This window comes from Rhinoraja longicauda, chromosome 15 (genome assembly GCF_053455715.1).
Source record: "Rhinoraja longicauda isolate Sanriku21f chromosome 15, sRhiLon1.1, whole genome shotgun sequence".
NCBI lineage: Eukaryota > Metazoa > Chordata > Chondrichthyes > Rajiformes > Arhynchobatidae > Rhinoraja > Rhinoraja longicauda.
The window spans coordinates 45,133,293-45,157,445 of NC_135967.1; the positions used below are offsets into that span (position 1 = coordinate 45,133,293).

The 24,153-nt window shown below is 45.9% G+C and overlaps 1 protein-coding gene across 6 annotated transcripts in view; it reads right to left on the reverse strand.

Moving 5' to 3' along the window:
• Nucleotides 1-9,667: 9,667 nt before the first annotated feature.
• LOC144600438 (serine/threonine-protein kinase PAK 3) overlaps nucleotides 9,668-24,153 on the reverse strand; it is a 164,701-nt gene continuing 150,215 nt past the window's right edge. For all 6 annotated transcript variants that reach the window (XM_078412035.1, XM_078412038.1, XM_078412036.1 and 3 more), the window contains 4 exons: nucleotides 19,198-19,297; nucleotides 15,821-16,017; nucleotides 12,221-12,358; nucleotides 9,668-10,074 (listed from right to left, as the gene is read on the reverse strand). In XM_078412035.1, coding sequence (XP_078268161.1) covers nucleotides 9,988-10,074; nucleotides 12,221-12,358; nucleotides 15,821-16,017; nucleotides 19,198-19,297 — 522 coding nt within the window. In that variant the 3' untranslated portion in view covers nucleotides 9,668-9,987. The remainder of the gene's footprint in view (nucleotides 10,075-12,220; nucleotides 12,359-15,820; nucleotides 16,018-19,197; nucleotides 19,298-24,153) is intronic.

The window sequence follows — 24,153 nt, forward strand, 5'->3', positions numbered from 1 at the left end:
GTTGGAAAGTTAAGTTAAAATTTGCCCTTTAAGACTTGCGATACAGCGTGGAAACAGGCCCATCAGCCCACGCCGACCAGCGATCCCCGCACACTAACACACACTAGGGAACATCTAGAATTTTACCGAAGCCAATTAACCAACAAGCCTGCATGTCTGAAGAGTGTGGGAGGAAACCGGAGCACCCGGGTAAACCCACACAGGTCGCGGGGGGAACATACAAACTCCGTACAGGCAGCACCCGTAGTCAGGATCGAACCCGGGTCTCTGGCTCTGTGAGGCAGCAACTCTACCGCCGCGCCACCGTGCTGGTCTATTGACCTCAATGAAAAACGGGTGCCAAATGTCACGGGCAGAAGGCAGGAGAACTGCATTTGAGAAGGAGAGGTTGATCAGCCATGATTGAATGGAGGAGCAGACTCGATGGGTTGAATGGCCTAATTCTGCTCCTGCATCTTATGGTCTTAAAAATCCAATGTCACAGATTTACTGTGTTGATGGAAGTCCCTGCAAATGCTGGGCAATTAAAATCTCTGCAGAGTTGCTGCCCTCGGGTGGAGTTTGCACATTCTCCCAGTGACCGCATGGGTTACCACCCACATCCCAAAGATCTGTTGGTTTGTAGGTTAATTGGCCCTCGGTAGACTGCCCCCAGTCTGTGGGGAGTGGATGAGAAAGTGGAATGACATAGAACTGGTGTGTGGGTGACCAATGGTCAGCGTGGACTCAGTGGGGCAAACGACCTGCTTCCATGCTGTGTCTCTAAGCTAAGCTTCTTTCCAAATGGGATCCGTACACAAATAAAAACATTTCTTCCATCGAACGTGTTCAAAGACAGGCAGCTCTTTTTGTTACAAATACCTAGGAGAGAGAAGCGAGTGTTTCCGAACTTCTAAATTCATTGAGGTGGAACACTCTCCAAGACACATTGACCAGTTTTTACAAAATGTTAAATGGTCAGCTCGACGTAGATTACCACATCTACACCAAACCTATCAGGAGAAGGCCATTCGAGGGCATCTGATTCAATTTGAGATACCAGCTATCAAGACAGATGTGTACAGCAATTCATTCTTCCCCTCGCACAATTAAAGCATGGAATAGTCTTCACCCTCCTATAGTTACTCAACCAGACACAACTACATTTAAGGCAGCTCTCCTTCTCCAAGAAGCCCTTCTTGCTTAAGTCCATACTCCGCCATTTCCAGTTTAAATTCCATTTTGGAATATTTTGGAGGACCAAGAACCATGAACCAAATGCAACGTCCAAACAGTGAAACTGACTTACCAGAACTCACTGTCATTCTTAACATCAACACCAATATTTTAATTCTCCCGTTCCTGTGAACTAGCAAACTAAGAGGAGGGTAGGGAGGGGAAGGCAAGACAATTTTATATGTTCATAGATTCATGTGATAGGAGCAGAATTAGGCCTACTCAGCCCATCAAGTCTACTCTGCCATTCAATCATGGCTGATCTATCTCTCCCTCCCAACCCTAGTTCCCTGCCTTCTCCCCATAACCCGACACCCGTACTGATCAAGAATCTATCAATCTCCGCCATGAATATATCTGCTGACTTGGCCTCCACGGCCATCTGTGGCAATGAATTCCACAGATTCACCACCCTCTGATTAAAGAAATTCCTCCTCATCTCCTTTCAAAAGGAACGTCCTTTAATTCTGATGCCGTGACCACTGCCCTCTAGACTCGGTGGGCTGAAGGACCTGTTTCCACGCTGTATCTCTGAACTGAACTAAACCAAAAATAACGTAAACACTAACTAGTGACTTTGGTTCAGTGTGCTCCAGAGAAACAAATGTGTTATAGACAATAGACAATAGGTGCAGGAGGAGGCCATTCGGCCCTTCGAGCCAGCACCGCCATTCAATGTGATCATTCATGGCTGATCATTCTCAATCAGTACCCCGTTCCTGCCTTCTCCCCTTACCCCCTGACTCCGCTATCCTTAAGAGCTCTATCCAGCTCTCTCTTGAATGCATTCAGAGAATTGGCCTCCACTGCCTTCTGAGGCAGAGAATTCCACGTTGGACATGACATTAATAGGGAACTAATAGAAAACAATGATCACATTTTTAAAAGTGGGCAGTTGATTGATAAAGTAATCAAAGTTAAAGTGGATTTCTTTCCCAGCTGGATTGCATGCATGTATTGTGTGGTAAAGGCAAGAGACAGCATCATCTTTTTTTTAACTGAATTATTAACATTCATTAGAATCGAAAATAGTGCAAACCATTAGTTTAGTTTACTTTAGTTTGGAGATACCGCGCAGAAACAGGCTACTGCCCTGGGTAGTAGCGGGAGAGAAGACGGGTAATTTGAACCTTATCTACAATAAGACAAACTCACACAATATTCAACCAGTGTTAGGAATGGAAATGGAATACTTAATTACGTGACAGAAAATATCTACAAACTGAAAGCATAAAAAGTAGGACCAGCTTGGATTTATAAAATTCATTATTCTATTCTTTGAAATAGCAACTCAAAAGGCACAAAAAAAAATCAACACTGTTATATAATTTGGATTTCTGGATGGCCTATGGTGGTAGACCAAAGACCAAAGCCAATCAAGTTCAGAAAGATTTTTTAGATTATTTTTTAGAGATACAGCGCGGAAACAGGCCCTTCGGCTCACCGGGTCCGCGCCGCCCAGCGACCCCCGCACATTAACACTATCCTACACACCCTCGGGGGAATTTTTACATTTGCCCAGCCACTTAACCTACATACCTGTACGTCTTTGGAGTGTGGGAGGAAACTGAAGATCTCGGAGAAAGCCCACACAGGTCACGGGGAGAACGTACAAACTCCGTACAGACGGTGCCCGTAGTCAGGATCGAACCTGAGTCTCCGGCGCTGCATTCGCTGTAAGGCAGCAACTCTACCGCTGCGCCACCGTGCAGAGAGTGGGGAGATTAAGGTCCCAATCCCAAAACGTCACTTATCCATTTTCTCCAGAGATGCTGCCTGACCTGCTGAGTTACTGCACCCTGGGTGCTGGTGGAAACGGGTGCCACAGTGATATTTTACGAGACGGTTGGATTATGGATACGCAGGGAAGGGAGGGGTGTGGATTATGGGGTGGCAGCTACAAGTTTCGATATCATACTGTGGGCTGAAGGGCCTTGTTCTTGTGCTGTTCTGTTCCATGTTCTCTATGATAAAGCAAAGAACGATAGGCTTCCACGATGCCCGCGCGGTGGCAGAAAAGTCCTGGCATTTGCCCCATGGAGCCGAAAGACCGATGGGCCGCCAACAACCAAGAAGGACCCGGTCGGTGTTGGGGGGGGGCTGCCGAGAACGAAGAGGGACCCGACGTGGAGGGGGGGGGGGGGGGCTCCGAGAATGAAGAGGGACCCAACGAGAAGATAAGACTGAACTAAGAACTTGTGAAACGTTGTCGGCACCAGAAAAGTGTTGACTCTTCGTGCACTGCCTGGGTGAAGTCTGCTGTATGATTTTTAACGGATTGTACACAACATCCCTGGGATGGAGGAACTGTCATATGAGGAAGGATTGAAAAGACTAGTAATGTATTCACTGGAGTTTAGAAGGATGAGAGGGGGATCTTATAGAGACGTATAAAATTATAAAAGGACCGGGCAAGCTAGATGCAGGACAAAATGTTCCCAATGTTGGGGGAGTCCAGAACCAGTCTTGGAATAAAGGGGAGGCCATTTAAAACTGAGGTGAGAAGGAACTTTTTCGCCCAGAGAGTTGTGAATTTGTGGAATTCTCTGCCACAGAGGGCAGTGGAGGCCAATTCACTGGATGGATTTGAGAGAGAGTGGGATAGAGCTCTAGAGGCTAGTGGAATCAAGGGATATGGGGAGAAGGCAGTCACGGGTTACTGATTGTGGACGATCAGCCATGATCACAATGAATGGCGGTGCTGGCTCGAAGGGCCGAATGGCCTCCCCCTGCACCTATGTTTCTATGTAACAACAAAATAACTTCACTGTACCTAGGGCACGTGCGACAGTAACATGTTCATTAAAAACATCATTGAAAATATTACAAAATTGAGCTCGTCAGACATTTGTTGTTTAAATGATTTTTATTTGCAATACTTTAGGTCAAAGCTTCAAACTCCAATTTTTTTTGTGGCTTTTCTTTTAAACACTGAAGACATATTCATGCACAATCCACGGTTTAAATTTATCAGTTCTATTGCTTCGGCCCATTTGAAACATTGTGAGACCAGACGGAACAAATAAAACAAAAACAAAAACAAAAAATCCTAACAAACCAGCAAGAGGTTTGGGACTGTGTGCGTAACAAAGATGTTTCCAGCTTTTTCCCCAAATTAAATAAAAACTCGTCGAAGAAAGAAAGAAAAAATTCCAGAGTACCTTTTTTTAAAAAAAAAAAAGAAATGATTTTCACAGTAGAGGAAATTTTCATGTCAAATATACAGGTAACACTTCTTCCAAAAGAGGACAAATAGGCAAAGAAAATAGGAACAAAATAAACAATTTCACGAGACAGTAAACACCAAATACTCAAATCTCTTCCAATTTGGGTTTTCCTATGTTTGAATGTATGACATTCAGCACCTCTTCAAAGTTGTTCTTATAATACTTTCATGAGCCACAACAATATTTTCTTACATTCTTAAATAAAGACATCAGTGATCATTTGTGTAACGTTGCAGGTGGAAAGTGCCGATCATTATCACTGGCGTGTGCGATACAGAGTTGGGAATAATTTAAAAAAAAACTTGGAATGGATCTCAAGGAAGTGCGTTAAAAGAACGAGACTCAAAAATGCTGGAGTAGCCCAGCGGGGACAGGCAGCATCTCTGGAGAGAAGGGATGGGCGATGTTTCGGGTCGAGACCCTTCTTCTTGACCCGAAACATCACCCATTCCTTCTCTCCAGAGACGCTGCCTGCCCCCGCTGAGTTACTCCAATCCAGCATTTTGTGTCCATCTTCGGTTGAAACCAGCATCTGCAAGCGCGTGAAAAGATTGTTTGATTAGGTTTTGCCCTTAGCCTTTTTAAATCAGAATATTGCCAGAATATGCACAGCTGCCTTCTGCTTTTACACTTGGAAATCATGATTTAAAACATGAACTAAAATGAAAATATCTGCTGCTGCATTGTTGATGAGACACTAACAACTGGCTGAAGAATTTATTCCAAAGTGATAAACGGACAAATTTCAGGGATGGGTTAATTATGTGTTTTTTTTTTTTTCTTTTTAAGAAAAAAAGGAAGGTAGGGCAAAAAAAACATGAATTCCTTTTATTCACCCTCGCCTGACAGCACAGTTGCGCATGGAACAGTCTAAAAGGCACCTGATGGACTTTGCTACAGATATCACAGCTTGTGTCAACGTCCTACTTGGTTCACAGATCCATCTGGCCACTGCTTTGCCAGGTTTCAAGAAGAGCGTTCTTCGAAACAGGTTTGTTCCAGGAAGAAATCATTCTGCTGGAAGTGGACACAAAAATGCTGGAGTAACTCAGCGGGACAGGCGGGGTCTCTGGAGAGAAGGGATGGGTGACGCTTTGGGGTCAGGCCGAAGAGGACTCGAGTCTGAAGAGTATCTTGAGCTAAAACCCAAAGCGTCGCCCGTTCCTTCTCTCCAGAGACGCTGCCTGTCCCGCTGAGTTACTCCAACGTTTTTCTCCCCATCTTCGATGCAAACCAGCATCTGCAGTTCCTTCCAACTCCTTTTGCTGGAAAAGATCTTTATCCTGAGCCATATCCCAAAGATAGTGCTTATGATAAACTTAGCACAGAACACCGACTGGATCTGGTACCTGGGACCTCCTGATCTACAAAGACATTGCTGACCAAATCTAGAAAAGCAATGACATTTCTTTTCTCCCAACAACAACCCAACGCACTGGGGATTTGAACTGTGACGTGGCATCCTTAAATTCGGTCAAAATTGGACAAAACCTTTTCCCGCACCAGAAGGAAGACACAAACAAGTATTAAAATACAAAAGGATGTTCTCACCGCGTGTGGGAAATGTGCTAAAACCTTAAACAAACCTTCTTCTCCACTCTTGGTTGGCCTTTGAACCAAAGATACTAGAGCAGAGCAAGATAGACCACTCGACCCTAAAAACCCTAGTATGTCAAGGTGCCATTTCAGTGTGCTGAAACTTGCAGAAACATTTTAAAAGAAAAATAACAAAAAATCTGCGAATTGATAGATGAGACGTATTCTGCGTTTTTATGGGATCATCACACATACTGTTCCCCCAAAACACTGATTTGGGTGTGATTTGCGAGAGGCAGAGAACGAACGGCGGGTTTTGCCAACTAAAATGGCTCCTTTGCGTACTGCACTTCAGTGTAGGCGATTTCAATGGAGTGGTCCATCTTGCTCCTCCAGTATCTTTTCTTTGAACGCAGTTTTATTTTGGAAAGAATTAACTTTGACACTTCTTTCCTCACAAGGCCACGGGTTCTTAATACTGCTAAAATGGAAGATAGTGAACATCTTCGTCTGTTGGTTTTTTTCCCAGTTTTCCGAGAAATAAAATATCTTTGTGAACTAACCATTAATTGCAAACGGGTTTTTGAAGCCTGTGTGAAGGTCCCACATAAACACATTTGGAAACACAGCTATGGTCCTTCATTTTTAACTCCAATTCACGGGCGATGCAAGGAAAATTTGCTCTCCTGCACAGTTTCTGGTAATTCCCACATCTCTCTGAGGGTGTACAGGAATATTGCTGGACAAGCTCGTGGGATTCTGCAGAGTCTTATGGAATAACTTGAACACACCATCCCCGCCATTGACGGTAAACTAATGACCCTCGAAGCACATTGTGTTTGACCCGTTTCTTTCATCGGTTTATCATTCAGTGGGGCAACCATCGAGATACAAGAAGCTGGAGTAACTCAGCGGGTCAGACCAGCGTCTCTGGAGAAAAGGAATAGGTGACATCTCGGGGCGAGACTGAGGAAGGGTCTCGACCCGAAACGTCATCTGATCCTTTTCTCCAGAGATGCTGGTCTGACCCGCTGAGTTACTCCAGCTTCTTGTGTCTACCTTCGGTTTAAACCAGCGTCTGCAGTTCCTTCCTACACTAACCACCCAAACGCCGGAGATAACAGGTTCCCGCTAAAGTGTGTGTACGTGTGCGTGTGCGTGTGTACAACTGCGTATTGTGACCATACATTGCCAGCTCTTGGGAGATTGGGGAGAAGGATATATATCATCATGGACCCCACCAACTGTGTGACCGGAAGGAAGAACTGACCACGTTAGAAGTCACGGCATTGCCCGCTTCGATTAACATCCATCTAACTTTCCAACATAATCGAGACCTTTGAAAGTCCTTTATCAGCCGCACTAAAAGATACTGTTCTTCCTGGTTGACAGAACATTCCATTTTTTTAAATAAATCCCATAACCAAATAGTTGACCTCTCACACGGTCGGTCTTTCTCATGTTAGACCACTCCTTCAAACCCCAGGTTTGCCCATTAATCTTTTCTTTAAGAGCAAAAAACCTGTCCAAAGTGTCTATCTATTTCCCAGGATCTTTGGTCTGATCGCAGAGGCCTTAAAGGCCTTTAGTAGCAGATAAGATCGCCTTCCTTTGAAAGAAAGAGAGAGATGCTACAAAATGAATCTTGCGTCACCCTGGGATGACGACCATTGGAGGAGGGATTCATGCAACATGAGGTGACGTGGCGAACTGGTGGAAAATACATGCTTGGACATCCGCCAAACAGGTTCTATGGAGAACAGAGACTGCTCAAGTCACACCCAGGGATGTGTACATAATTCTGCCTTTTCCCTTTCCCCTGGAGCACACCCTTTTCGATCAGCACAAGATGCTGGAGTAACTCAGCGGGACGGGCAGCATCTCTGGAGAGAAGGAATGGCCGACGTTTCGGCTCAGACCGAAGAAGACTTGAGTCTGAAGAATGGTCTTGACCCGAAACGTCGCCCATTCCATCTCTCCAGAGATGCTGCCTGTCCCGCTGAGTTACTCCGGCATTTTGTGCCCGTCTTCGGTGTAAACTGCATCCGCCGTTCCTACCCGCACCTATCAATCAACATCCCAGGTCAATAAAAGAAAAAGTCTTCAGCTACAAATAAAAGCAGCTGCCCAGATCAAATTATTATCGAGGGGAATGTGCAGATGAGTTGAGATTTAAAATGTGCACCCTGATAAGAACCAAATTTATTTAAAACCTCAGATAGACACAAAGTGCTGGAGAAACTCAGCGGGACAGGCATCATCTCTGGATAGAAGGAATGGGTGACGTCTCGGGTCGAAAAGCTTCTTCGGACCTGAAACGTCACCCATTCCTTCTCTCCAGAGACGCAGCCTGTCCCGCTGAGTTACTCCAGCACTTTGTGCCTATCTTCGGTACACAGCGTCTGCAGTTCCTTCCTACTTAATTATAACCTCTCATTTTGGTTTGGAAAGTGCAAATAGTAGACAGCGTTGTTTGTCGAGCGCAGGTGGGGTAACGCTGCTGAAAGGACGACTTTATTGTTTGCCCTCTCGTGCTGGGATGGAGGTGGGCAAAGGACAGGTGGAGATGGTGGTGGTGAGTGGGCATGTGGGGCATAGAGTGATCGATTCACATTCTGCTCACCTCGATTCATCTTGCCTCATTGTTATAGTTAGCTATCGTCTCGTCTCGGAAAACCCACGTGAGAAAAATAGACCCATAAACACACACAAATTCTATTTCAATACCTTCTAAATGTCCATGCAAAATGGAGCTCATCGCCACCTGATAGATTCAGTATTAGAGGGCGGGGCTTTCTCCATTTGGGTAAAGTTGCCGATATTAGGGCTGACTGCCTCTTTATTGCAATTTGGGTCAGAACACTTTTAGAGTCTTTCCTTTGCCTTAAAGGCCTTGTTACACCTTTAACAAAGTACGCTCTGTCGAGCCCAAATCACCCGGACAGTTTCATTGCGATGTAAATTGAACTCCTCCAGAATACTGTGGTTATCCGTAAAGAAACAACAGCACAACACAAAAAAAATAAATCAATACATCCAACAAAAACAAAACAACAGTCCCAATTCCATTATTAATAAATATTAAGACAATATACTAAAGAAATATCAAGAAATAGACTTGAAACCTGTATAAAATATATATGTACAGAAAAGGAATGAAAACTGCGTTTTTCACAGCACGGCAAATGTGTCAAAAAAGTAATACCGAAGAACTTAAGGCCTCTTTTGTTTAGTCTGACTGAACATGTCTCTTCTGGAAGCATGGATGGGTTTGGAGTCACTGGGACATGGAACTATCCAGACATTTACTTAACCATGTCTGAAAGGTTCTTTTTTTAAAAAAAAATCACTTTTCTGGGACAGCTTCACTTATTAGCTACTGTTTACAGCCACGTGTCTTGTACTGGGAGGGGGAGAGGGGGAAGGGGATGGTGGAGAGGAGGGGGGAGGAGAGGGGAGAGGGGAGAGGGGAGAGGGAGAGGGAGGGGGAGAGGGAGGGGGAGAGGGGAGAGGGGAGAGGGGAGAGGGAGAGGGAGAGGGAGAGGGAGAGGGAGAGGGAGAGGGAGAGGGAGAGGGAGAGGGAGAGGGAGAGGGAGAGGGAGAGGGAGAGGGAGAGGGAGAGGGAGAGGGAGAGGGAGAGGGAGAGGGAGAGGGAGAGGGAGAGGGAGAGGGAGAGGGAGAGGGAGAGGGAGAGGGAGAGGGAGAGGGAGAGGGAGAGAAACAAGAAAGGGGAGTGAGTGGGAAAGGAAGGGACACCACAATGCCTTATCGATAAGGGCAACTCTGATCGAAATTAAGAATCAAGGCGGGATCAAACAAGGTGTCCAGGTGGAGGGAAACATCACCGCGGTTGGTCCCCCTCACTGTGCTAGCTTTCTCAGTCCTGTAGCGGAGGGAGATTAAGGTCTCTCCAAGTGAGAGACACAGTCCAGCTCTGTTTCGGCCCCTCTTTCACGGCAGGAGGGAGGGGGGTGGGGAAGAGGGGTGACGGAGACAACCATCGCGAGTCCTAGTGGTTGTTCTTCACGGCCTCCTTGGCTGCGATTATCAGGGGGGTGAGGCTGGAGAGCGGCTTCGCAAATTTCAGGAAGGGGTGCTGTGGAAGAGAAGAGAGCAGGTTGGCATTTAAGCACGACAAGAAGGAAGGGTCATTGCTTTAGCAAGAGTTCAGGGCGGCACGGTGGCGCGGCGGTAGAGTTGATGCCTCACAGCGCCAGAGACCCGGGTTCCATCCCGACTACGGGCGCTGTCTGTACGGAGTTTGTACGTTCTCCCCGTGACCTGCGTGGGTTTTCTCCGGGTTTCCCCCCACACTCCAAAGCCAAGCAGGTTTGTTGGTTAATTGGCTTCAATATGAATTGTAGATGGTCCTTAGTGTGTCGGATAGTGGTAGCGTACGGGGTGATCACTGGATGGTACGGACTCGCTGGGAAGAAGGGCCTGTATCTGCACTGCATCTCTAAACTAAACTAAGCAATGTAGAGTCATAGAGCTGGACAGCATGGAAGCAGGCCCTTCGGCCCACCATGCCCATGCTGGCCAAGTTGGCACAATGGGCTGTTCCAATTTACCTGCATTTTGCCCAAATCGCGGTAGAGTTGCTGCCTCACAGCGCAAGGGACCCGGGTTCGATCCCGACTACGGGTGCTGTCTGTACGGAGTTTGTACGTTCTCCCCGTGACCTGCGTGGGCTCTCGCTGAGATCTTCGGTTTCCTCCCACACTCCAAAAACGTGTAGGTTTGTAGTTTAATTGGCTTGATATAAGAGTAAATTGTCCCTAGTGTGTGTAGGATAGCGTTAATGTTCGGGGAATCGCTGGTCGGCGCGGGCTCAGTGGACTGAAGGGCATGTTTCCGTGCTGTATCTCTAAACTAAACTAAACTAAACTAAAGCTGCTGATTGAAGCTGAACAGTTCACCCTTAAGCCACTGGAACAAGCAAGGGTGGCACGGCGGTAGAGTTGCTACCTCACAGAGCCAGAGTGCCAGGTTCGATCCTGACTGCGGGTGCTGTCTGTGCGGAGTTTGCACGTTATTCCTGAGACCACAAGGGGTTTCCTCCCACACTCCAAAGACATGTGGATTTGTCGGTTAATTGGTTTCTGTAAATTGCCCCAAGAGAACTATATCCTGCATTCTATATCAGTCCCTTGACCCTACCTTTTGTACTTGAGTTTGACCGAGGTACAGTGAAAAGCTTTTGCCGTGCGCTAACCCGTCAGCGGAAAGACAACACGTGATTACAATGGAGTCATTCACAGTGTACAGATACATGATAAGGGAATAACGTTTAGTGCAAGGCAAAGCCAGCAACGCCCGACCACAGATAGTCTGAGGGTTACCAATGAGGTAGATAGTAGTTCAGGACTGCTTTTCACTGTACCTCAGTGCACGTGACAATAATAGACCGAAACCTAGGCCTAACTGTGTAAAAAAATCATGCGAGGAATAGATCGGGTTGATGCACAGAGTCTCTTGCTCAGAGTAGATGAATAGGTTTAAGGCGAAGGGGAAAAAGTGAAGGCGAAAAGATTTAATAGGAATCTGAGGGGGTCACGTTTTCACACAACGGGTGGTGGGTGTGTATGGAACAAGCTGCCGGAGGAGGTAGTTGAGGCAGTGACTATAACATCGTTTAAGAAACAGTTAGTCAGGTACATGGATAGGACAGGTTTGGGGGAATATGGATCAAACGCAGGCAGGTGGGACTCATGCAGCTGGGACATGTTGGCCGGTGTGGGCAAGACAGGCTGAGGAAGCAGTTGTCGATACTGTATCACTCCATGATACAAAGTATACTGAAGGTTCCACGCTGTATCACTCTATGACTCTACAACCACTTCTCCCCTTCCTGATCATTGCCCCATTTTCTCTCCAAGCACGTGAGCGGTAGAAATGTGGAATGTACAGAATAGGGCGGCACGGTGGCGCAGCGGTAGAGTTGCTGCCTTACAGCGAATGCAGCGCCGGAGACTCAGGTTCGATCCTGACTACGAGCGCCGTCTGTACGGAGTTTGTACGTTCTCCCCGTGACCTGCGTGGGTTTTCTCCGAGATCTTCGGTTTCCTCCCACACTCCAAAGACGTGCAGGTATGTAGGTTAATTAACTGGGAAAATGTAAAAATTGTCCCTAGTGGGTGTAGGATAGAGTTAATGTGCGGGGATCGCTGGGCGGCGCGGACCCGATGGGCCGAAGGGCCTGTTTCCGCGCTGTATCTCTTAAAAAAAAAAAAAAAAAGAACCTGCAGAAGCTCCTTGGCCGAGCCTCGACGCTCCACATCCATCTCCAAACAGCGATTGAGGAAATCCCGGAAGATTGCCGACAGTTTCTCCGGATTCTGTAGTTCTGGAGTCCCATTGGTGGCAATCAAGTACAGAGCCTAACGGACAAAGACACCAACAACAGGAGATTCATTAATGAATGATTGAATGAATACGTTTATTGGCCAAGTATGTGCATATACAAGGAATGTGCCTTGGTGCTCCGCTCACAGTTAACAATTAAGAATAAAGCGTAAACACATCAAAACAATAAGGATACAACATTACGGTCTAAACATGAGGGTGAAAATAAACCCGAGCAAAAAAGAGACTACAGACTTTGGTTGTTGAGTAGAACCATCACTCGTGGAAAGAAGATGTTTTTACGTCCGGCTGTGGCTGCTTTGACAGTCCGGAGTCGCCTTCCAGAGGGAAGTGCTTCGAAGAGCTTGTGGCCAGGGTGAGAGGGGTCAGAGACGATCTTGCCCGCTCGCTTCCTGGCCCTTGCAGTGTACAGTTCGTCAATGGGGGGGAAGGTTGCAGCCAACAACCTTCTCAGCTGTGCGAATGGTTCCTTTCAGGCGAAATATACAGCACAGGCCCTTCGGCCCACAGTGTCCCTGCCAGAATTGATGCCATCCTGACTATGGGTGCTGTCTGTACGGAGTTTGTACGTTCTCCCCGTGACCTGCGTGGGTTTCCTCCGAGATCTTCGGTTTCCCCCCCCACACTCTAAGGACGTATAGTTTTTCAGGGTAATTGGCTTGGTATAAATGTAAATTGTCCCTAGTGTGTGTGGGATAGTGTTAGTGTGCGGGGATCGCTGGTCGGCGCAGAACCTGTGGGTCGAAGGGCCTGTTTCCGCGCTGTATCTCTAAACTAAACACAGTGTTGAATCACTACATCCAACAGCCACATAACAATAACAGCATGCATTGAAGAGTTCCCCTGTCAGTTTTGCTACATATATTGGCTGCCTTTTATTGCTTGAGTTTAGTTCCATTCTGGTCCTCGATTCCTCTACTCTGGGCAAGAGACTCTGTATATCTACCCACCTTCCCTCTCTCCCCATCCCTCCCCCCGTCCCAGTTCTTCGACTAGTTTGACTGTCCTCGTTTACATTTTATCTCTCTTTACTTTGTTGTTACCCTCTCCTAGCTAACAATGATCTATTCCACATTTTCCTTGATCCCCATCTCCTTTGTCTCGTTTTCACACCCAACACTTCCTCAGCTCTGTATCACCCTCTCCCCGATTCAGTCTGAAGAAGGGTCTCGACCCAAAACATCACCCGTTCCTTCTCTCCAGAGATGCTGCCTGTCCCGCTGAGTTACTCCAGCATTTTGCATCAATCTTCGGTTAAACCAGCATCTGCAGTTCCTTCCTACAACTGTGCATCGACCCGATCTATTCCTCTCATGATTTTATACACCTCTATAAGATTCAGTCCAATATCAACCCTGAATATAATGGAATTTAGAAGGATGAGAGGGGATCTTATCGAAACATATAAGATTATTAAGGGATTGGACACGTTAGAGGCAGGAAACATGTTCCCAATGTTGGGGGAGTCCACAACCAGGGGCCACAGTTTAAGAAAAAGGGGTAGGCCATTTAGAACGGAGATGAGGAAAACCTTTTTCAGTCAGAGGGTTGTTAATCTGTGGAATTCTCTGCCTCAGTAGGCAGTGGAGGCCAATTCTTTGGATGCTTTCAAGAGAGAGCTGGATAGAGCTCTTAAGGATAGCGGAGTCAGGAGGTATGGGGCGAAGGCAGGAACGGGGTACTGATTGAGAATGATCAGCCATGATCACATTGAACCGCGGTGCTGGCTCGAAGGGCCGAATGGCCTAATCCTGCACCCATTGTCTATTGTCTATTGAATACCCGCTTACAGTCCAGGTCACTGGAGGATAAAGTCAGGCTGAGTTGCAAAATGTTCCCACTGCCTATATTTGAAAATGTCTTCCGAACAATTACTTTTAAAAGGTGATGGATGTTTGTGCAAGCTGGTTTTTGCTGCAGAAGGTAGCCAGCAGAGGTTTTTTTAGATTTAGATTTAGAGATACAGTTCTGTGATAAATTGGAAGGGTGAGGCGAGACGAGGCGGGAAGGGAATTGTTTTGTGAGTAATTCACGCTGGATCGTTATTTCCACACTGAAAAACCCGCACAAAATATCCTGCACAGGCAAAAATAAGCGCAATAATTAATTATAGAATAAATAACCAGCTAAACTTTTGGTCAACATGTTGTCGGAAAGATGTTGTCAAGCTTCATAAGTGATCGGAGCAGAATTAGGACGTTAGTCCCATCGAGTCGACGTAAACTATTTATGTGTGGGTTGTAAGGTTTATATGCCACTGTAGGTTCTTTTTTAGTACCTGCACTGATGTACAGCACTTTGGTCAACGTGGGTTGTTTTTAAATGTGCTATACAAATAAAATTGACTTGACTTGACTCTACTCCGCCATCCAATCATGGCTGATCCATCTTTCCCTCCCAACCCCATTCTCCTGCCTTCTCCCCATAACCCCTGACACCCGTACTAATCAAGAATCTATTTATCACTGCCTTGAAAATATCATTTGACTCGGCCTCCACAGCCTTCTGTGGCATAAAATAGTTCAGAGAAGCTTTACGAGGATGTTGCCAGGACTCGAGGGGCTGAGCAAAAGGGCGTTGAGGATGGGACTTTATTCCTTACAGCGCAGGAGGATGAGGGGTGATCTTATAGAGGTGTATAAAATCATGAGAGAAATAGATTGGGTAAAGGCACAGTCTATTACCCAGAGTAGGGAAATCGAGAACCAGAGAACGAAGGTTTAAGGCAAGGGGTGGAAATATTTAAGTACTGAATTCCTCTGCAATGCCTCTTCTGATTACTGATTATTGTTGAGCAATAAAGCTTTGAAACGTCAGGCGATGAGTGCATGAAGGGGGGGGGGAATGTGACCGTTACAAACAATGAGCCTGAGGAAGGGTCTCAACCCGTGATCACCAGAGATGCTGCCTCACAGAGAGGTGAGCCCAGCACTCTGTGCCTCTCACAAACCATTATTCCATTGTTTACCGAACTGGTAAGATTGTTACCGTTTGGGTCTGCTCAGACCTTCGGAAGATAACCAGAATTCAAGCAACAGGGGGTAGCGTGGTGGTGCAGCAGTAGAGTTGCTGCCTCATAGCGCCAGAGACCCGGGTTCCATCCCGACTGCGGGTGCTGCCTGTACGGAGTTTGTACGTTCTCCCCGTGACCTGCTTGGGTTTTCTCCGGGCGCTCCGGTTTCCTCCCACACTCCAAAGACGTGCAGGCCAGTCGGTTAATTGGCTTGGCGGAGTTGTAAATTGTCCCCGGCGTGTGTAGGATCGTGTTGATGTGCGGGGAGCCCAGGTCGGCACGGACCTGTCGACAGATGTGTGGGCTGATCGGCTTTGGTAAATTGTCCCCAGTGTGCGCAGAATAGAGCTGACGTACGGGGGGGGGGGGATGGCTGGGCGGCGCGGAACCCGGTGGGCCGAAGGGCCTGTCTCCGCGCTGCATCTCTAAAGTCTAACGCTCCGTTTTGTCACAAGCAACTTACTCTGAGGGGGTTTTCATTCAGATAAGGCGGTTCTCCCTCGATCATTTCTATCGCCATGATGCCTAAAGACCAAATGTCCACCTTGGGGCCGTAGGCTTTCCGTGTCACGACTTCTGGTGCCATCCAGTACGGAGTTCCCACCATTGTGCTCCGCTTATTCTGCTCAGGCGTGATCTGAGCACAGAATCCAAAATCAGCTGAAAGTGGACCAAAACAAAGTTGATGTTATTGTTATTGTTATTATTGTTATTATTATTGTTATTATTGTTATTATTATTGTTATTATTGTTATTATTGTTATTATTGTTATTATTATTGTTGTTGTTATTATTGTTTTTAGTGTTGTTATTATTAATGTTATTATTGTTATTATTGTTATTATTATTATTGTTATTATTACTGTTATTATTATTGTTGTTATTGTTATTGTTATTATTGTTAGTGTTGTTATTGTTGTTATTATTATTGTTATTATTGTTATTATTATTGTTATTATTGTTATCATTATTGTTATTATTATTATTGTTGTTATGATCATTGTTATTATTATTATTATTATTATTATTATTATTATTATTATTATTATTATTATTATTATTATTATTATTATTATTATTATTATTATTATTATTATTATTATTATTATTGTTATTATTATTGTTATTGTTGTTATTATTATTATTGTTGTTATTGTTATTATTATTGTTGTTATTATTATTGTTATTATTGTTATTGTTATTGTTATTGTTATTATTAGTGTTGTTATTGTTATTATTATTGTTATTAACAACAGGGGCTAGAACGTGTAGTAAACCGCAGAGGGTGTTGCAGAACTAGAGAGATAGAAACATAGAAAATCGGTGCAGGAGTAGGCCATTCGGCCCTTCGAGCCAGCACCGCCATTCAATATCATATCATATCATATCATATATATACAGCCGGAAACAGGCCTTTTCGGCCCTCCAAGTCCGTGCCGCCCAGTGATCCCCGTACATTAACATTATCCTACACCCACTAGGGACAATTTTTTTTTAACATTTACCCAGCCAATCATCCAACTCAGTATCCTGTACCTGCCTTCTCTCCATACCCCCTGATCCCTTTAGCCACAAGGGCCACATCTAACTCCCTCTTAAATATAGCCAATGAACTGGCCTCAACTACCTTCTGTGGCAGAGAATTCCACAGATTCACCACTCTCTGTGTGAAAAAAAACGTTCTCATCTCGGTCCTAAAAGATTAAGGCCCTTATCCTTAAACTGTGACCCCTTGTTCTGGACTTCCCCAACATCGGGAACAATCTTCCTGCATCTAGCCTCTCCAACCCCTTAAGAATTTTGTAAGTTTCTATAAGACCCCCCCTCAATCTTCTAAATTCCAGCGAGTACAAGCCGAGTCTATCCAGTCTTTGTTCATATGAAAGTCCTGCCATCCCAGGAATCAATCTGGTGAACCTTCTCTGTACTCCCTCTATGGCAAGAATTATTATTGTTATTGTTATTGTTATTATTATTGTTATTATTGTTATTATTGTTATTATTGTTATTGGTGTTATTGTTGTTACTATTGTTGTTATTGTTATTGTTGTTATTATTATTATTATTATTATTAACAACAGGGGGCTAGAATGTGCAGTAAACCGCAGAGGGTGTTGCAGAACTAGAGAAATAGAAACATAGAAAAATAGAAAATAGGTGCAGGAGGAGGTCATTTGGCCCTTCGAGCCAACCCCGCCATTCATTGTGATCATGGCTGATCATCCACAATCAGTAACCCGTGCCTGCCTTTTCCCCATATCCCTTGATTCCACTAACCCCCTTATCGAACTCTCTCTTAAATTCATCCAGTGATTTGGCCCCCACTGCCCTCTGTGGCAGAGAATTCCACAAATTCACAACTCACAAAGTTTCTTCTCACCTCAGTTATAAATGGCCTACCCCTTTATTCTTAGACTGTGGCCCCTGGTTCTGGACTTCCCCCAACATTGGGAACATTTTTCCTGCATCTAGCTTGTCCAGTCCTTTTATAATTTTATACGTCTCTTTAAGATTCCCTCTCATCCTTCTAAACTCCAGTGAATACAAGCCTAGTCTTTCCAATCTTTCCTCATATGACAGTCCTGCCATCCCAAGCATCTGGGATAAATACAAGAAGTGTAACTTTAGAGTATTGTGTTCAGTTCTAGGCACCATGTTAAAGGGAAGATGTTGTCAAGCTGGAAAGGGTATGGAAAAGATTTACGAGGATGTTGCCATCACTAGAGGGTCTGAGCTATAGGGAGTGGTTGAGTTGGCTGGGACTCTATTCCTTTGGAGCACAGGAGACCGAGTTGTGATCTTATAGAGGCGTATAAGAACATGAGAGGAATGGATCGGGTAGATGCACAGAGTCTCTTGCCCAGAGTAGGTGAATCAAGGACCACAGAACATAGGTTCAAGGTGAAGAGGAAAAGATTTAATAGGAATTTGAGGGGTAACTTTTACACACAAAAGGTAGTTGGAGGTAGTTGAGGCATGGACTATCCCAACGTTTAAGAAGCAGTTAAACTACATGGATAGGACAGGTTTGGAGGGATAGGGAACAAGCGAAGGCAGGTGGGACTAGTGTAGCTGGAACATGTTGGCCGGTGTGGGCAAGTTGGGCGAAGGGCCTGTTTCCACGCTGTATCTCTGCAGTCTAAAGACTGCAGTCAAGTTTCTCTGTGTGAAGATGGCCCTTGTGAGACTGAGAAATGGGGAAGAAGGAACTGCAGATGCTGGCTTACATCGAAGATAGACACAAAAAGCTGGGGTAACTCAGCGGGACAGGCAGCATCTCTGGAGAGAAGGAATGGGTGACATTTCGGGTCGATGCCCTTCTTCAGACGGCTTGACCAGAAACGTCACCCATTCCATCTCTCCGGAGATGCTGCCTGTCCCACTGAGTTACTCCAGCATTCTGTATCTATCTGAGTTACTCCAGCATTCTGTATCTATCTTAGAGAATTGGGGGGGGGGGTGGAGGAATGTGAAAGGAAAGATGAATTGTTTTTGTAAGAAGAGCAATCATCCTGTTGCATCAGGTAGTCATTAGGTCATAAGTGATAGGAGCAGAATTAGGCCACTCGGCCCATCAAGTCTACCCCGCCATTCAATCATGGCTGATCTATCTCTCCCTCCAAACCCCATTCTCCAGTCTTTTTGATTAGTTCAGGTGTCGGGGGTTATGGGGAGAAGGCAGGAGAATGGGGTTGGGGGGGGGAGAGAGATAGATCAGCCATGATTGAATGGCGGAGTAGACTTGATGGGCCGAATGGCCTAATTCTGCTCCTATCCCTCATGACCTAATGGACCCCTGACAGGCGTGCTAATCAAAGAACGTTTTTCGTTCCCACTTACTTAATTTAACGGATCCATCCATTCCCAGCAGGATGTTGTCACTCTTGATGTCTCTGTGGATAACCTGATTGGAGTGCAGGAACTCTAAGGCTTGCAAACACTGGCGGAAGAACAACAGAACCATGTTAAGAACTCTGCAGGAAGGAACTGCAGACGCTGGCTTGCACCGTAGATAGACGCAAAATGCTGGAGAGGTAACTCAGCGGGACAGGCAGCGTCTCTGGAGAGAAGGAATGGGTGACGTTTCGGGTCGAGACCCTTCTTCACTCCAGCATTTCGTGTCTATCACGTTGAGAACTCTTCCCGTCGCAAACCTACAGTCGACCTGTAAATCGTCGTTTGACCACAGGGTGGCGCCACACTCAAGGTTTTACCATGTGTTAACCAGGGAATATTTGACTTGTCACGAGACCTTAGAGAGACACAGCGTGCGGAAGCCGGCTCTTTGGCCCACCGAGCCCGCGCTGACCAGCCGTCACGCCGTACACTAGCGCTATCCCACAGACTGGCGACAATTTCACCAACGCCAATTAACCTCCAGACCTGCACGCCTTTGGAGTGTGGGAGGAAACCGGAGCACCCAGAGAAAACCCACGCAGGTCACGGGGAGAACGTACAAACTCCATGTAGACAGGATTGAACCTGGCTCTCTGGCACTGTGTGGCAGCAACTCTACCGCTGCGCCACCATGCAAAGGGTCTCTGGCGATGTGAGGCAGCAACTCTACCGCTGCGCCACCGTGCAAAGGGTCACTGGCGATGTGAGGCAGCAACTCTACCACTGCGCCATCGTGCAAAGAATGAAAACCCATCATTTTTAAGTTTGTGGGTCCCCTGTGGTTGTATCCTTGCACCCTCCAACTCTAGTGATGACGGAACTAAAGTTCTTGGCGTCTCAGGGCACCCATGGATTTTATATTACACATTGTGCATTTCTGGATAGACTGTGTATCCAGTTGGGTTTTTACCATCTGCCTGAATGCATAAGAGGCCAGATTTAAGTGAGAAGACGGAAATGAAAATTCAATCTAACCACATTAATGTGGATGCTAATGTGATCCACATTAGCATCGCAGCCTCATGTATAGAGCGTGGATGCAAATGTGGGATAATGTAGAACTAGTGTGTACGGGTAATCAATGGGCAGCATGGACTCAGTGGGCTGAAAGGTCTGTTTCCATGCTGTATCACCAAGGTAAGCCCAAGCTAAACCCGAGCTAAACCCAAGCTAAACCCAAGCTAAACCCATACTAAGCCCAAGCTAAACCCATGCTAAACCCATGCTTATCCCAAGCTAAACCCATGCTTATCCCAAGCTAAACCCAAGCTAAACCCAAGCTAAACTCATACTAAGCCCAAGCTAAACCCATGCTAAACCCATGCTAAACCCATGCTAAACCCAAGCTAAACCCAAGCTAAACCCAAGCTAAACCCAAGCTAAACCCATGCTAAACCCAAGCTAAACCCAAGCTAAACCAATGCTAAACCAATGCTAAACAAATGCTAAACCAATGTTAAAACAATGCTAAACTAATGCTAAACTAATGCTAAACTAATGTTAAACCAATGCTAAAACAATGCTAAACTAATGCTAAACTAATACTAAACTATTGCTAATGCTCCACTCTTTTCCAATGATATAAACCTCTCAGGTCTGGTTTAGGTTTATTATTGTCACATGTAACGAGGTACAGTAAAAGCTTTGCCTCGCATGCCATCTAATCAGATCGGTATACTATACATAAACACAATCAAGCCAAACTCAAGTCCAACAGGTAGAGCAAAGGGGAAGATACAGAGTGCAGAATGTAGTTCTCAGCATTGTAGCGCGTCAGTTCCAGAGACAAAGTCCAATGACAACCGCAATGAGGTAGAGGCGAACGGGACAGTACCCCAGCTAATGGAAGCCTGATAACAGAGGGGAAGAAGCTGTTGCTGAGTCTGGCGGTGCGCGCTTTCAAGCTTCTGCACCTTCTGCCGGACGGGAGCGGGGAGAATAAGGAATGGGAAGAAGGGTGGGACAAGCCTTTGACTATGTCGGCTGCTTTTCCGAGGCAGCGTGAAGTGTAGATGGAGTCAGTGGTGGGGAGTGTGGTCTGTGTGATGGACTGGGCCACATCTACAACTCCCTGCGATTTCTTGCGGTCTTGGGCACAGCGGCTCCCAATGCAAGCCGTGCTGCAAGCCGACAGTGCGCTTTCTGCGGCGCATCTGTAGATGTTGGTGAGAGTCACGTTGAATTCCCTCAGTCTCCTCAGGAAGTCTACAACAGATCATTGGTAATACTCACGAGAGAGGTGGAGGTGGGGCAAAGCCAGGCAAGCGATAGGTGGATACAGGCGGTGGGTAGTTTGAATGGCAGACGGGTGGAGAGAGCAGCAAAGGCTCGAGGTGAAAGCGAGACGAGAGGATGAAGAGTGTATGAGGGAACTGTAACCGAAGATAGGCACAAAAAGCTGGAGGAACTCAGCACGACGTGGTGAGAAGGAATGGGTGACGTTTCGGGTCCCCGAGTCTGAAGAAGAATTCTGACCCAAAACGTCACCTATTCCTTTTCTCCAGAGGTGCTGCCTGACCCGCTGAGTTGCTCCAGCACTCTGTGTCTATCTTGGGAGAATGTGGAGTATATTTGAGGCAGACTTGTAACTGTAACAATTACAAACCCGGTCCTATCTAACGTTAATGGTCCCCTGAAATTGTAGTTTCCTGCAGTAATTAGGCAGAGAGGATTGATCAGCCACATTAACACCGTCCTAATGAGTCGAGTGTCATTGTCAGGTCAGTGCAGTTTTTCCATTCAATGAAATGCAGTGAAGCTCTTTTGTGTTGTGCAGAATAACACGTCTACTATTCCGGCCACTGCCTTTATCACAGCAGATCAGAGGTAATCTGAGATGTGTTGCAAAGTGAGATGCTAAAACACAACGTCCTTTCAGACCAACTCAAGTGTGGCTGCAATATCCCAGCAATAATGTTTGTTTTTTATGTGTATGTGTGTGTGCGGATGCATGGCAGATGCAGTTTAATGTGGATAAGTGTGAGGTTATCCACTTTGGTGGTAAGAATAGGAAGGCAGATTATTATCTGAATGGTGTCAAATTAGGAAAAGGGGACCTACAACGAGATCTGGGTGTCCTAGTGCATCAGTCACTGAAAGGAAGCATGCAGGTACAACAGGCAGTGAAGAAAGCCAATGGAATGTTGGCCTTCATAACAAGAGGAGTTGAGTATAGGAGCAAAGAGGTCCTTCTGCAGTTGTACAGGGCCCTAGTGAGACCGCACCTGAAGTACAGTGTGCAGTTTTGGTCTCCAAATTTGAGGAAGGATATTCTTGCCATTGAGGGCATGCAGCATAGGTTTACTAGGTTAATTCCCGGAATGGCGGGACTGTCATATGTTGAAAGACTGGAGCGACTAGGTTTGTATACACTGGAATTTAGAAGGATGAGAGGGGATCTTATCGAAACGTATAAGATTATTAAGGGGTTGGACATGTTAGAGGCAGGAAACATGTTCCCAATGTTGCGGGAGTCCAGAACCAGGGGTCACAGTTTAAGAATAAGGGGTAGGCCATTTAGAACAGAGATGAGGAAAAACTTTTTTAGTCAGAGAGTTGTGAATCTGTGGAATTCTCTACCTCAGAGGGCAGTGGAGGCTAATTCTCTGAATACATTCAAGAGAGAGCTAGATAGAGCTCTTAAGGATAGCGGAGTCAGGGGGTATGGGGAGAAAGCAGGAACGGGGTACTGATTGAGAATGATCAGCCATGATCACATTGAATGGCGGTGCTGGCTCGAAGGGCCGAATGGCCTACTCCTGCACCTATTGTCTATTGTCTATTGTCTATTGTCACACGTCTGCATGTATATATGGAGTACTGTGTGCAGTTTTGGTCTCCAAATTTGAGGAAGGATATTCTTGCTATTGAGGAAGTGCAGCGTAGGTTTACTAGGTTAATTCCCGGAATAGCGGGACTGTCATATGTTGAAAGACTGGAGCGACTAGGCTTGTATACACTGGAATTTAGAAGGATGAGAGGAGATCTTATCAAAACGTATATGATTATTAAGGGGTTGGACACGTTAGAGGCAGGAAACATGTTCCCAATGTTGGGGGAGTCCAGAACAAGGGGCCACAGTTTAAGAATAAGGGGTAGGCCATTTAGAACGGAGATGAGGAAAAACTTTTTCAGTCAGAGAGTTGTAAATCTGTGGTATTCTCTGCCTCAGAAGACAGTGGAGGCCAATTCTCTGAATGCATTCAAGAGAGAGCTAGATAGAGCTCTTAAGGATAGCGGAGTCAGGGGATATGGGGAGAAGGCAGGAACGGGGTACTGATTGAGAATCATCAGCCATGATCACATTGAATGGTGGTGTTGGCTCGAAGGGCCAAATGGCCTCCTCCTGCACTTATTGTCTATATGTGTGTGTGTGCGTGTATATATATATATATCAATATGTATACATGTGCGTATATATATACAATATGTGTGTGTGTGTGTATTTATGAGTGTATGTTTATATGCGTTTATGATTCATAGAGTCATTGAAAGAGTAATAGACTGATACATCGGCCCAACTCGCCCACACCGGCCAACATGTCCCAGCTACACTAGTCCCACCTGCCCGCGCTTGGTCCATAACCCTCCAAACCTGTCCTATTCACGTACTTGTCCAACTGTTTCTTAAACAGTGGGATAGTCCCAGCCTCAACTACCTCCTCTGGCAGCTCGTTCCACACACCCACCACCCTCTGTGTGAAAAAAGTTACCCCTCAGATTCCTATTAAATCTTTTCCCCTTCCCCTTGAACCTGTGTCCTCAGGTCCTCGATTCACCAACTCTGGGCAAGAGACTCTGTGCATCTACCCGATCTATCCCTCTCATGATTTTGTACACCTCTATAAGATCTCCCCTCATCCTCCTGTGCTCCATGGAGTAGAGTCCCAGCCTGCTCCA